This window comes from Brienomyrus brachyistius, chromosome 20 (genome assembly GCF_023856365.1).
Source record: "Brienomyrus brachyistius isolate T26 chromosome 20, BBRACH_0.4, whole genome shotgun sequence".
In the NCBI taxonomy this organism is placed as follows: domain Eukaryota; kingdom Metazoa; phylum Chordata; class Actinopteri; order Osteoglossiformes; family Mormyridae; genus Brienomyrus; species Brienomyrus brachyistius.
Genome location: NC_064552.1, coordinates 832,598 through 846,970, shown reverse-complemented (window position 1 = coordinate 846,970; position 14,373 = coordinate 832,598). Strand labels below are relative to the sequence as shown.

Below are 14,373 nucleotides of genomic sequence, written 5' to 3'. Positions count from 1 at the left end.
AGCTTAATGTACCAAAGTGGCGACCGATAATCACCAAATTTCTTACACGCTTATCTGGCCAAAAAGACTCACCATTAGAATTCTAATTTAAGTTCACCTGACTTCTGCGAGTTATGAACTGAAATACACGACAAAAACACGCGGCATCGCCGATGATGCCGTCGACCCCAGAGGGTTAACCCACCACTGTCTCCCCAGGGGCTCCACACCTGGGTTGGGGGAGGTAAAGAAGGTGCTTTTATGGCATAAACACTGGCTGACTCCAAGACCCCTCAAGTTCCCGAATTCCCAGTTCAGTTCCTTTTTGCAATAAACCTCAATCACGCAAACCATCCTACCTCACGCAATCTTTTTTCTTAAGCTTTTTACAGGAGTGTGACACCTGGTTCTTCAGGTGCCAAATTACTGTGCATCCTGAGAACCCGTGCATACACACACACACGCACCAAGACACACACACATGCACATAGACAGACACACACATACAGACAGACCAAGACAGACAACAGACAGACCCAAACCTGCAAGCCAGCACCGCAGGGCCTGAAAGGGAACCTTCAGGTGTTCAGGGTGGATGCTCCTGAGGTCGGCCCAGTCCACAACACAGGTGTTCCCATAGTCCACAAAGAACACCTCCACCTTCCCATCTGGCAACATGCTTTGGACCATGGCCCGGTACCAGAACCTATCGCCTGTGCCACATGGAACCAGTGACAGTCCAGTATGAACACTGCAGGCTGATACATAATCAGCTATGGGCAACATTTCAATGCAGCGTTTATGACAGGTCATGTACTCTGGGATTGCACCCAGGGCTTGGCTCGGCTCTCCCACATGAGGGAGGGGGCAAAGATCTTACAGCACCTGGGAACTGGGCACAGCAGGGCCGTCCCACACTGGCCACCAGGACGGCGTCACTGCTCTGACTGTGCTTTTCCAAGTCAGCCATCAGCGATGCCAGGGTGCGAGTGCCTGGAAGCCAAGTCAACAGCCCAAAGCTCCGTTAGCGACCTTGCAGCTACCAAATCTGGCCCCTGTACTCCAGCACAATCACCCAGACAGCACCTTGGGAGCTGCTTCGGTGGCAGAAGAACTCTGTGGGGCTCTCTATCACGGTGACCGTGACATCCACCAGCTCTCCGTCGGCAGGCAGCTCTGCATTTGCCCACTGCAACAACTCCTCGGGCTCAACTGCTGCTGTCAATCAAAACACAGGCACGCCCAATGCTGAGACTCCATAGGTCACAGCAGCAGATAGAATGGAATCTGGAATAAAGACAGCCAGGAGGGTCATAACCATGAACGACAACCCAGGACCATGGAATCAGGCTGGGCACTGCTTAAGCCCAGTGCATACTTCAGTCTTCCACATGTGCTGTCAGGCTGGGCACTGCTTAAGCCCAGTGCATACTTCAGTCTTCCGCATGTGCTGTCAGGCTGGGCACTGCTTAAGCCCAGTGCATACTTCAGTCTTCCGCATGTGCTGTCAGGCTGGGCACTGCTTAAGCCCAGTGCATATTTCACTCTTTCGCATGTGCTGTCAGGCTGGCCCCCCCCGCTTGGTGAATTTTATTGCCAAGATTTCAAAATGCCAGAGTAGTGTTGTTAGTCTAAAATAGCATATAATGTCTGGACAGTATGAAAAATTAGATATGCGAGTACATCCGACCCTCCTCATACAGCTGCTCACCATAACTACAACTATTCTTCCTGTATTCTTTCATGGCTGACTGCTGATCTGTAAAAGTCCACACTGCCATCTACTGGAGATACCTAATCAATTACCTTGCACAGGTGTAGTCGATGTGCACGGATGTACAAGGTTTTTGCTAGACATAAAACCCTGGGCTACACATGCACAGACAGCAGCTGTCTGCAGCCAAACCCTAATTTTACGACATATTCCTTCATCCGCAACAGAAACCACATGCGGAATTTTAGATGTTCAAATGCTTCATTTCCAGGGAAGCTCAGCGTCTCTGGGGCAGTGGGCGGGCCAGGACGCTGGGCCGCTGCATGATGATTGGCGGAACTGTCAAAGGGGCTGCACCTCTTTTTGATTGACAGCATTTTAAAATTGTATTTCGGCATCGGAGCGTTTCAAGCGCATTGTGGGGGGCTGAACCAGCCAGCTTATAAAATCCTATCCCATCCCTATCAGGGTACGCAGACGACCGGCCTGTCGTACGAACAACTTGGATGACGACCAAAATATTAGTTTTGGTTTACGATCCAAAGTCTTGAGTTACGACCCGTATGCCGTTCGAGGCCAAAACTTGTATCCGCTTGTGGGGCTGTAAACAATGTAAGCAACGATGCCTGAGAGGCGCCTGTTTGCGGGTGTCATTTCGGTTTATATAATTAATATATAATTGATTTCGCTCATTGCTATCAAAATGCCCCCCATAAAGCTATAAAAGAAGCCACGAAAGGAAGAGAATGTAAAGAAAGCAATCACAATCTAATATAAAAAGGAAATTGTGCACAAATATGATGGTGGGGTTCGTGTGACCGATTTCGCTAATACGTACGGCATGTTAAAATCCACCATCTCGAAAATCTAACAAAGAAAAAAGATTTGTATAAGGAAGCTAGTGTTGCTAAAGGTGTTACTCAAATTAGTAAGTCGCGAACAACTGAGTTAGACGAGGTAGGAAGGCTATTAGTGTGGATAAACGAAAGGCAGGTGATAGCCTATCTGAGCCTATAATTTGTGGAAAAGCTAGAGCTATAAATGCAGATATCGCAAAGGATACGCCATCAACGAGTGATAATGATGAAACATTTCTGCACAGTAAGGGGTGGCTTCACAATTTTAAAGTGAGAACTGGGTTTCATGGCGCACATTATACAACCCTGTTTTATCATGAAAAGCTTAAGTAAGGGGTGTTTTGAGAGGTTAGGAACACGTTATGGTTATTTCCATTATTTCTTATGGGAAAACAGTCTTGAGTAACGACCACTGTGTGTGTGTATGTATATATATATATATATATATATATATATATATATATATATATATATGCTAAACTATCCTACTTGTGTTATAGACACAGCTACCTATATACCAACTTCCCTGACTTCTTTTTACACTCTCATTTCCCCACTTGTTACGGAGGCTGTAGTATGCACTTTAATTGTCAGTAACGTTAGTGCGACACTCATTGCTCATAGGTCGGCTCAGCACACGTGGCCACCCATTGGCCAGAGCGCTTCGTCCGGTCGGCCTCGGCGAGGTTGCGGTTTCTGTCAGTGACGTCATTAGGGCGCGAGGCTCCCATTGGCTGAATGGCCACCAACCATTCGCGTTGCGGTCGCCATCTTTGTTGATGTGTCACCTCGGAGCGACTGAAACTGAGGCTGAAGAGCCGAGAAAAGCGCTAATGTGCTCCATATGTAGTCTGCGGTGGAGCTGGGTGTCGTGTCAGCCCTGAAGCGGTGAGTGTCTTTATATTATTGCTTGCGGGGACCGGTCGTATTCGGCCTACGCGCTGTTGACATTTGGCCGTAGGCACAGTGGCTACGGCGGCAGCTGAAGCCTGACAGACTCCCCCACACGGCTTCTCTCGCTTCCCGATCCCCCCCGTACCCCTCCTGTACCGCCTCCGGCCGCTCTGGTTACACGCCCCTGTAGCTGTCAGTGTGGGGATGCCCATATTTAACATTTCGCTCCCTCAATTCCTGATCAGACAGGCCGGTACATACCTGTCCTCGGTACCTGGTATTCCCCCTCCCCCAGCACTGTATGACCAGGCAGACTTAGTACAACTCGTGCCGGCTCCGTGAGCCGCGCTGCGGTGTTTAATGCGCTTAAGTCCGCACCCAGGGACTTTAAAGTATCAGAGTTGTCGGAGCGGGGGGGTTCCCCTGCTCACTTCTTCTTGTCCCGGCTAATGTCGCTGCAGTATTTGGCGCAGGTAGTCTATGAACATGGTCTCTAGCTGATGATACTTGATTGGTTTGTTTTATGTGTATATTTACAAAAAGATTTCTGTTAACAGATACCAAAATATTTCCTAAAGTTTACTTGGTAGACACAGTTTATTTCACTGTAGTAAAGCACAGAAAAATGCCTCAATAGCTGTGCTATTTCCATGACCACAGCTCTACCAGCTGAAGGTGCACTGTGATTTAGAGAGAGCGTGTGTCACTAGGACATGGGTGGTGTCCCCTTCAATACCTGCCCACCACCTAGCTGGTGACTTTCATATTCATTGTGGGTTTGAAGCCCTGGGAGCAGCTTTAAGACACTGTGCTTTGCTTTTTTTGCCATCTGGGCTTTTTCACCTTGGACTGATGTACTCAGGCAGTGCTGCTCCTATCTGTTGTGCTGGCACTAGCTAATTTTTAATTTAAATTAGATGCTGCACTTTGAGCTCTCCGCGTCCTACAGTGAGGCTGTGAGTGGCCCTGACACTCTGCTAGCGTGGTGATAATTACCCTGAATAAGGAAACTAACGTAGTAGCAGATGCAGAGGCATCTTAGTGAACCTGTTACTGCTGTGTGACGCCTCCCTGGCCCCATGCTGGCCTTGCTCTCTGCTGTCACTTTGTGTGTTTCTGTGGGATCCATTAGTCATGTGACACTCAGTGTTTTTTGTGTGTGTCAAGTATGTTTGTCCTGGAAGGAATGACAACTCAGAAACTATTTTGATCTAAAATTCTGTTTGTTTCATGGTTAAAACCAGTAAAATTAACTGCAGCTTATATTTACCGCTTTACTGGGTAGCAGATTTTATAGCTTTAATTAGCCAGTGATAACGACTTCCTGTGCTTTGTTTCCAAGAAAAGTGAAAAGAGCCAGATGTGGTTATACCAGTTCTTCACCTTGATCTTTAGACCCTGGTGTGGTTATACCAGTTCTTCACCTTGATCTTTAGAGCCTGGTGTGGTTATGCCAGTTCTTCACCTTGATCTGTACTCTCAGCTCTTTCCCCTGCATTATAACACCCGCCACACCCGTGTGAGAGTAAACGCAGGATCTGTTACCCCACAGCATCTTCCCTAGCAGAACCTGGCCAGGTCTCCGCTGGAACATTCAGGACTGTGGTCCTCATACCTGCAGGACAGAAAGTTTGGTAGCCAGATAAATGAAACAGTGTTTTGACAGGTTGGGAAGCGAGGAAGAGTATGGAGCAGAAGGATGTCCCCTGTGGGAGACTGGAGGAGAGGGCCCTGCCAGAGGGCTCAGCAGAGGGGCAGGGCCAGGACTGGAGCAGCCTGGGCTGTGATCAGACTGAAGGAGGAGGGGGCATAGCAGGAGGAGAGCCCTCCCAGGAGAAAGGGGGCTGTTTGACCCCACCAGAAGATGAGTCTGTCCAGGAGAACCAGACAGACCTGCCTCCTCCTGGCACAAGTGGAGCGGCGCCTGTGAATGACAGCGATGACCCGCCCCGAACTGTGGCCCCGCCCACAGAGGGATCTGTGGATGACAGCGATGACCCGCCCCGAACTGTGGCCCCGCCCACAGAGGCATCTGTGAATGACAGCGATGACCCGCCCCGAACTGTGGCCCCGCCCACAGAGGCATCTGTGAATGACAGCGATGACCCGCCCCGAACTGTGGCCCCGCCCACAGAGGTGCCTGTGGTTGACAGCCATGACCCACTCCTGGCCGTGGCCACGCCCACAGAGGTGCCTGTGGTTGACAGCCATGACCCACTCCTGGCCGTGGCCACGCCCACAGAGGTGCCTGTGGTTGACAGCCATGACCCACTCCTGGCCGTGGCCACGCCCACAGAGGTGCCTGTGGTTGACAGCCATGACCCACTCCTGGCCGTGGCCACGCCCACAGAGGCATCTGACTCTCCGCCCCTGACGCCACCAGCTGAAGAGGCCCTGGAGCTGCCAGGCACACCGGCATCACACATGGGCCCTGGACCCCCCGAGGCCGCCAGCCCCTATGACACGGATTGCAGCCGGAAGCTGATGTCAGAGATCCAGCGTACGTTATCCCATGAGTCCCTGCTGGATGAGCTGGAATCCGAGCTGCTTGATTGCCGCTTCTCGGGCGACACCCCTGGTGCCCCCAATGGGCCGCAGAACAGCCAGAGATCGGCGACGGCCTTCGAAAAGTGTTTCCAGTACAAATACTCGCAGCAGGAGAAGGCCATTCAGAGGTGAGAGGCCCCCCCCATTGTCCCCCAGTCACTGGTCCTCTGACGCGTCAGGGCTGTTTCTCTGCTAGCCTACCCTACCTTCTGCGGCCCCCTTGTTATTTTTGGGTATGGGGGGAGTACATAGCCATCCGTAATCTGATTTTACTCAGCTTCTGTTGATGGGCTGGAAGGTTGACAGTCCTCTGAATCTGTGCAGAATGAGTGACACTGTGTAGCAGCTGCAGGTCATCGCAGGGAAGCCTGTGTGTGTCCCTAAGGAGGGTGTGATACTCATGTGATACTGCTGATTGTTCTCGTTAGTGGTCACATGACTCTGGGGACTTGTTGTGAGAGGGATGGGATTAATGCCCCCCCCCCCCCCCCCCATAGGCTGCTGGAGGAAAATCGGCGGCACCAGGATCTGATCCTGGGAATCTGCTCAGAGAAAGATGGGATGAAGGAGGAGCTGAAGCGGAGGATGGAGGCAGAGCGGCAGCATCTAGACACCATCCAGAAGGTGGGGGTGGGCCAGCCAGGTGTGGGGGGGTGCGAGGATGCGCTCTGGCTGGGGGGGGGGCTGTGGTGTTTTAGGTAAAGCCTCTCCCCTTTGAGGAAGTGGCTGCCATTGTTATTATCATCATTATTATTACAATGCATACATAAAGGAAGCCATACAAGATCATCACCCAAAACAAAGATTAACTTTACCCACTGGATGATGTATTACAACATTCCTGAAACAGATATGCTTCTAACTGCTGCTTAAAATCCTAAATAGATTGCACATTCTGTGGCAGTGCATTTCAGGGTTTCAACGCTAGATGCCTTGCCACCCATAGAAGATAATCTAACCCTACGTGCTATGAGGAATCCGGAACCTGAACATCGTAATGTACAATGCGGCTTGTAGGGAAGAAGGCGGTCTGACTGACAGCAAGGGGCAAGTCTATGAAGAGCTTTGTAGGTGATAAGTATCACTATTATACCTGATTCCGAGTGTGACTGGCAACCAGTGTAAATCTGAGGAACCAGAGTAACAGGAAGAACAGGAGATTTTTAGTACGTCAGCACGTTTCAAAGGTGATGGGCCCCCGCCCGCTTTGCGGAAGTGGCTGCCGTTGTTAATGCTACACCCACTCCCTGCCCCCCCCCCCCTCCGGCCGCTTTGCGGAAGTACTTGCCATTGTTAAAGCTAAAGCCACATTGCTGTGGTTCCTGATCTGCGACCCTCCCGCCGTACCGCTCGGACAGGCCGTGCCGCATGCCTGCCTGCCTGGGTGTGCCGCCACAGCTGTCCCTTCCCGCCCCTGCAGATGGAGGCCCGGACCGAGGAGCTGGGAAGGGAGCTGCGGACCTCTAAGGACAAGCTGATGCAGCAGGAGGCATCTGCCAAGGCAGCCATGCGGCAGATGCAGCATGACACATCCCACCGGCTGGAGCAGGTACCTAGCCTGCTCCCCCCCCCTAAGCCCCTAACCCAGCATCGCCCCTGTCCCCCCCAAGCCCCTAACCCAGCATCGCCCCTGTCCCCCCCAAGCCCCTATCTCAGCATGCCCCATATGCCCCTTAACTAATCTCATGCACTCAGGCCAGCAGAAAGTGTGAGGAGGCTCGGCAAGAGAAAGAGGCCATGGTGATGAAGTATGTGAGAGGGGAAAAGGAGGCGCTGGACCTGCGCAGGGACAAGGAACAGCTGGAGCGCCGGCTCCGGGAGGCCAGCAGGGAGGTGGAGAAGCAGGCCCTGCGGGGGAACCAGCTGGCCCAGGACAAGGGCCGGCTACAGCAGCTGCTGGAGGCCAAAGTGAGCCCATGGCCCCCCGGTGGCTACTCTGGCCGTCTGGGGTGTTTCCGTTGGCTTGATCTGATCTGCTTGCCCCTCCCTCACTAGGAAGGCGAGGCGACCAGGCTCACCCGGGAGCTGGAGAAAATGAAGGAGGAGATCAACTCCCACATCATCAAGGTCAAGTGGGCACAGAACAAGCTGAAGAGCGAGTTGGACGCCCATAGGGTGAGAACGGAGTGGAGAGGAGCACAGCCTGGGTGGGTCTGTGGGGGAGTCTCATGCATCCATCTGATATCGCTCCCCTTCCTGCGAGTGCAGGAAACCAAGGACAAGCTGCGGGAAACTACATCCAGGCTGACCCAGGCCAAGGAGGAGGCCGACCAGATCCGCAAGAACTGCCAGGACATGATTAAGACCTACCAGGCAGGCGTCTGCCAATTTCTGACTGCAGGGCCGCGGCTCCCCTGTCTTTCGGTCAGACGTCCTCTGACTGACCCATGTCCTTCTGTGTGACTAGGAGTCAGAGGAGATCAAGTCCAACGAGCTGGATGCCAAGCTGCGCGAGACTCGAGGCGAGCTGGAGAAACAGCGGCAGGAGCAGACAGATCAGCTGGAGGTAGTGAAGGGCCTCCTCCGTTGGCCAAGAGGGTGTGAGGAGGAGTGAGTCGGGCTGCACATGTTTAACCCTCCCGCCCCTGTGGCAGGTGCATCGTGCCAAAATGAAGGAGCTGGAGGACCTCAAGAGAACGTTCCAGGAAGGAATGGACGAGCTTGAGACCTTGAGGACTAAGGTTTGTTCCTTCTGCTTACCCAGTCCGCCCCCTCTCTCTCTCTCGCTCTCTCTCTCTCTCTCTCTCTCTCTCTCTCTCTCTCTCCTCCCCCTCTCTCCCTCGCGCTCTCTCGCTCTCTCTCTCTCTCTCTCTCTCTCTCTCTCTCTCTCATCTTGCCGTCTCCCCATTTCACAGGTGAGGTGCCTCGAGGAGGAACGACCGCGTACAGAAGAGGAACTCAGCAACTACAGGGAGATCATCAACCGGCAGAAGGCCCAGATCCAGAGCCAGAAGGAGCAGCTGGGCATCGTGCAGCAGTTGGAGGACCAGCGGCACAGGTTAGGGGTGGGGGCAAACGGGACAGGGAGAGCGTCAGAGTTCCGAGCGGGGAGGGGATGGGGCCAGATGGGCTGGGAATTTTGCGGAATACCAAAAGCATTGGGAGCGGCCTCAACATAAACCCATCACGACACCCCCTCCCACCACGCAGAGACGAGCAGGAGATACGGTCCCTGAAGGAGGAGGTGGACAACCTGAATGGGCTGATCGCCGACCTGCACAGCGACATCCAGGGGAGCCGTATCCGAGAGGGGGAGCTTCTGGGCTTCACTGAGAAGCTGACCAGTAAAAACGCCCAGCTGCAGTCCGAGGGCAATGCCCTGCAGGCCCAGCTGGACCACATGGGCATGGACTCCCAGGAGCTGCAGGGTCGACTGCAGGAGAGAGAGGGCGCCGTCGCTGAGCTGGTGAGTCCCTACGTTGCGGCCTGGTATCTTCTTCGCCGCTGCCGCCCCTCCTCAGATCCGTCACACGTGCCTCCATGTGCGTTGCAGACGCAGTGGCTGCAGCAGGAGCGGCAGCAGCGGGTAGACGAAGTGCAGACCCTGCAGGCACAGCGGGCCGCGCTGCAGACAGACACTGCGCAGCTGCAGACACGCGTGGACGAGCTGGGAGATGAGCTCACGACGCAGAAGAGGAAACACGCAGCCAATGTGAAGGACCTCACCAAGCAGCTGGGCCAGGGTAGGCACCGCGCCCCCCCACCCCGGCCGGGGGCATCAAACCACAGAGCCCAGGCCTGCAAGCAGAGCTGACTGAAGGCTCTGTTTCCAAGTGCTTTTTGGGTTTGTGGTTTGTTCTCCATGATACATGTGTAAGGAGTTTTAAGAGATGCATAGGAGGCACAAACAGCCTCCGTCGTGCAACCATGCCACTGCTCCTCTAGGCCAGGCTCCTCCACCTTTACCTAAGGTAGGTGCATCTGTCCCAACAGCCAGGAAGAAGCTGGAGCAGGTGGAGAACGGAGCCTGTGACCGGGAGGCCAACAGCATGGGCAGCCGCTCCAGCTCCTCAGGTACGGCTCGGACCCCACCTGCTGGACACGCTGTAGCGCCTTGTATTAATATTTGCCAGCAGAGGGAGCTCTAGGCTCTTTCATTGGTGACATTGCTAAAACGACCTGTTACATTTAACAAAACAATAAGAGCCTGAGTAAGGGGTCGAAAACCCACCAGAACCTGCAACGCCACGACCCAAAGGAAGAAACCTTTGAAGGTTCATTCCTCGCAGATGGAGGTCCTGCAGGTTTTGGAGAAACATTTCGGCAGTAGATCTAGGTGACGGCTTCCCCAGATGGATGAGTTTGTGTTTGTCACACTGTTCCTTGGCCCAGGTTCTCTGAACGCACGCAGCAGTGGCGGTCCGGACGAGCGCTCCCCGGAGAGCAGTACAGGCACCATGCGGACGGACAGCTTCCCCGAGGTAGACAAGACTGTGCTGGTTGAGCGCATAGTGCGCCTGCAGAAAGCCCTCGCCCGTAAGAACGAGAAGATCGAGTTCATGGAGGACCACATCAAGCAGCTTGTGGAGGAAATCCGCAAGAAGACCAAGTGAGTGAGGCAGCCAGCCTTCACTCGCACCACCTGGCCCCTCTCCCCCGCACCCCACCCTTCCTCGCCCTAACCCTGCCCCCTAGCCCTGCCCACTCCCTTAACCGCTCCCCCTAACCCCACCCCAGCTTGCATCTCCTCCTCCCTCTCCCCCATGCTTTCCTTTATCTCTGAGCCCATCCTCTGGCCTGATCTCCTGGGGTTTGTGTGGAGCTTCTCCAAAGGCCAGTCTGATTAGTAAATCTCAGGGCACTGGGAAGCCCAGAGGAATTAAAGTTCAGAAGAAATTCAAGGTGCCAAAGCAGCTCTTGCTAGCAAGGTTGGCTACTGGGTGGCTTAGCGGCACTATGATTGGCAGCCATCTCGGTGTGGCGGCAGGGTGCGGCCTGTAGGTCATGTGACCCAGGGAGTCTGCCAGAGAGAAACAGGCCGCATCCTCCACAGAGGGCGTCTCTCATTTATGATTTGTATTTGTTCTTTTTGTAATGCGTTCTGCGGGACTGGGGTCCCATGTGACCCAAGAGCTGATAAAGGTAAGTGTGTGTGTGTGCGTGCGCGCATGCGTGCTTATCTCTCACTGCTATAGACTGCTATAGTTTCTGTAATTATCACAGTGACAAGACTGACATGTTAGCCCTATGATTTTGCTGTAAATAGGGATAGATGGACAGACAGACACACTCACACAGTTGACCGTGTGGCCTTGATGTGATACTGGGTTATAAGAAATTAATTTTTAGGACTGTACCATAATCGGCTTGCGATGGGGGTGTTGCTTGTGGTGTGCCTGAAGGGTAACCGTGAATGTAATGGTTCTTTGTAAACGCTCCCCCTCCCTGCAGAATTATCCAGAGTTATGTGCTGCGCGAGGAGTCAGGCGCCCTTTCATCAGAAGCATCGGACTTTAACAAGGCCCACCTGAGCCGCAGGGGCGGCATCATGGCCTCCCTGTACACGTCGCATCCGGCCGACAGCGGGCTGACGCTTGAGCTGTCGCTGGAGATCAACCGCAAGCTGCAGGCGCTGCTGGAAGACACGCTATTGAAGAACATCACCCTGAAGGTGCGAGGGGCTCTCTCGGGTGCTCCGAATGCCAGTGGCTCCGTGTCGAGTGTGCAGAGCATGCACGTTGACGCGTCGGCGCGTTAGCATGTTAGCGTGTCCGGATTCCCTGGATTAGCGGCTCAGGCGGGGGATCAGCCCGTAACGCCAGACAGCCGTATGCAGTGCTCCAGTTCCAGAGGAATGATCCGCCTGTTTCATTAATCAGGCTTTGATTAGTGGGTCGCGGGGTGGGTGCACGCTGTTTTTACAGTTTTCAACTTGCTAGACGTGTCCATAAAGTAATAATGCATGGCTTTCATGTGACCGGTGACTCTACAGGAGAACCTGCAGACGTTGGGAGCAGAAATCGAGAGACTCATTAAACGGCAACATGAGCTGGAAGACCGGCTCAAGAGGAAATGACATCACTGGGAAGCAGGCCCGTCAGGAGGTGTGCGGCCCCCGCTACTACAGGTGGGCGCAGTGAGAGATGGCGGCCCTGAGCAGTAACCCAAGTGAGGGGGCCGAGAGGGGAGTTCAGGACACCACCAGCCTGGCCCTGCACGCGCCACTTCCAGCCGCTGTATGAAGATTCCTGAAATAAACCAGACTAACAAAGGCGCCCTTTGAACCTGGCACTCTCACCGGCATCCTCCAGGGGGCCACGTGGTCCTAATCGGGGGGGCTGGCTGGCATGGACCCCCCCGCCCACCAACGTCCCCAGCCCCCCTGCTCGGTTTAAGCGCTGGCCAGTTTAAGCTGAAGTTATTTATATTCAGCTTCATTTGAGTTTGATTCCTTCTGTTACAGGAAGAGTGGCATGTGATTTAGAGTCTAAACACTGTGTGTCTGTGTGTGTGTGTGTGTGTGTTTGTGTGTCTGTGTTTGTGTGTCTGTGTGTGCGTGTCTGTGTGCGTGTCTGTGTGCGTGTCTGTGTGCGTGTCTGTGTGTGTGTCTGTTTGTGTGCGTGTCTGTGTCTGTGTGTGCGTGTCTGTGTCTGTGTGTGCGTGTCTGTGTCTGTGTGTGTACCTGCTATTGTGCCCCTCCGTCTATGTGCTTGTCTGTCTGTGTTGCCACACACTCCCTAAGCACGTAGGCTGTGCCCCTGACCTTTGTGTTAGACACGCCCTCTTACTGTGCCCTTGACCTTTGCACCTTCCTGGCCCCACAGAGAGTGATGCCTGTTGTCCCCCACTCACTGTTACATCCAGCATGAGAGGAAGCACGGGCTGATGGGAAATGGGGGCGGGGTCTCACTGTTGGCTGGCGGCCTGGTTTGTATGGAAAGTGACATGGGAATGTGTCCAGTGGGTCAGATGTGACGTTCATGGAGACGCGGCTGGGCTGGGGGGTCACAGGCCGTGTGCGTCACTGGCAGCACGTCACTGGCAGCACTGGACTGATGTTCTGATGCTTGCCATCTCCAGCTCTCTCTCATGCCCCCACCCTACACCCAGTCCTCCCTCACCCCCCCAGGTTCTGACTGACCCCCTTACACCCAGCCCTCTCTAACCCCTTCAGCCTCTACCCTGCGTTCCCTGATCCCTGCCTCCCCCCCAAACGCAGCCCCCCCTGCCCCCTCAGGCTCAGCACGGCTCCCCTGCAGTCTTCTGCTCGTCTTGCAGGTCCTCCTGTTCTCTCCTTCATTGGATCCCTTCTGTTTTCTTTCCCTTAAATGGAAAATTGAATATGCATTTGTAGATAAATACTGTAAATTGGCTGTGTTTTTAATTATTCTATATTCTATCTGTATATATGGCAATTACAGAAAATAAAACAGGCGTATGGTGTTTTTTCCGCCTATAAGAACAAACAGGCCGATGCTGTACAGATGTGGCACAGCTTACAGACGCGACCTTTGGCTCATACACACAGTCATCTGTTATACGGTGTCTTTCATCATTTAGTTTGCTGACCATTTAGTGATGTACAGAATAACTGCAGCTAGTTGGGGAACAATATCTGCTCGCACACACCGCATGGCACATCTGCAGTCATGCAGGCCTCACCCATCACTGCCCACGGACACGCAGAGCCTTCGCCTGTCGGTACGGGGGCTGTCACCGATCTCCCGGGGGCCCACGGGCGCGCAGAGCCTTCGCCTGTCGGTACGGTTGCTGATGAACATCATTCTGTGGCAGTTTATTAAGTTTAATTAGATCAATTGTTGTCAATATGATGGTACAACTTTGCTGTGTGTGATGCCCTCAATCAAATTTGCCAGCACTAAATTAAGAGCAGCTCTTAGCTGCCTGTAAGAAGAGCCCTGTCTGTAGTGAGAAGTCATCGTGGGTATCGCTGTATCTTGGGGTGAACTTCAACCTCCTGCGTTTGCCATGCAAATGACATTGGCTCTTTAATAACTTCTATGAAACTGATAACAATTTGCAGTGGAAACTCCGGCATTAGCTAGTAAGCCATTATAACTGAATCCCCCCCCTGCCCCCACCCCCAGCGGGAGCGGTGGGGCCGTTGAATGTGGATCATCCTACATCACACTGGCTTCTTGTGTGCATGGGACGGGATGTACTGCAGAATGAGCCATAAAGATCCAGTTCATGGCACCAGGGCAGTGAGTGTCGCGAGAAGAGGAGGCGTCTGGGACAGCAGGTGTAGCAGCTGGCAGTTGGGGGGGGGGGCGGGGGTCACCCCGTTTTTACCCAAAAGCCCTACAGACTTTGTGCAGTGTGACGCAGATAAACACTTACATTCTGTGAAATCACACTGTCACATTCTCTCCACCTGTAAGGGAGGGAGAAATATTTCTGTGTCACAACAACTGGTCATCT

General features: G+C 53.5%; 2 protein-coding genes across 2 annotated transcripts; one reads left to right on the top strand and one right to left on the bottom strand.

Moving 5' to 3' along the window:
- Positions 1–111: 111 nt before the first annotated feature.
- On the bottom strand, positions 112–1,724 carry LOC125716062 (tudor domain-containing protein 1-like). Its single transcript, XM_048988296.1, has 5 exons — positions 1,691–1,724; positions 1,066–1,197; positions 865–972; positions 522–692; positions 112–209 (listed from the first exon to the last, which is right to left on the bottom strand). Exons 1-5 carry the CDS (start codon positions 1,722–1,724, stop codon positions 112–114), a joined length of 543 nt encoding a protein of 180 aa, XP_048844253.1.
- A 1,556-nt stretch (positions 1,725–3,280) lies between these two features.
- Positions 3,281–13,397, top strand: ccdc186 (coiled-coil domain-containing protein 186). Its single transcript, XM_048987642.1, has 16 exons — positions 3,281–3,438; positions 5,111–6,119; positions 6,489–6,615; positions 7,412–7,540; positions 7,687–7,899; positions 7,987–8,106; positions 8,200–8,304; positions 8,399–8,497; positions 8,586–8,672; positions 8,847–8,989; positions 9,142–9,397; positions 9,485–9,674; positions 9,925–10,005; positions 10,324–10,540; positions 11,383–11,602; positions 11,924–13,397. Exons 2-16 carry the CDS (start codon positions 5,131–5,133, stop codon positions 12,005–12,007), a joined length of 3,060 nt encoding a protein of 1,019 aa, XP_048843599.1. The 5' UTR covers positions 3,281–3,438; positions 5,111–5,130; the 3' UTR covers positions 12,008–13,397.
- Positions 13,398–14,373: the final 976 nt, after the last annotated feature.

What these genes read in the sequence shown, in the direction of transcription:
- LOC125716062 (XM_048988296.1), bottom strand. Translation starts at nt 1,724, where the DNA reads ATGAAAGAATACAGGAAGAATAGTTGTAGTTATG. An exon ending in GAAGAATAGTTGTAGTTATG is followed by an intron (nt 1,198 to 1,690) that starts GTGAGCAGCTGT and finishes TTTGATTGACAG; the next exon opens with CAGCAGTTGAGCCCGAGGAG. An exon ending in CCACCGAAGCAGCTCCCAAG is followed by an intron (nt 973 to 1,065) that starts GTGCTGTCTGGG and finishes CTTGGCTTCCAG; the next exon opens with GCACTCGCACCCTGGCATCG.
- ccdc186 (XM_048987642.1), top strand. Translation starts at nt 5,131, where the DNA reads ATGGAGCAGAAGGATGTCCCCTGTGGGAGACTGGAGGAGAGGGCCCTG. An exon ending in CATCCCACCGGCTGGAGCAG is followed by an intron (nt 7,541 to 7,686) that starts GTACCTAGCCTG and finishes TCATGCACTCAG; the next exon opens with GCCAGCAGAAAGTGTGAGGA. An exon ending in GAAATCCGCAAGAAGACCAA is followed by an intron (nt 10,541 to 11,382) that starts GTGAGTGAGGCA and finishes CCCTCCCTGCAG; the next exon opens with AATTATCCAGAGTTATGTGC.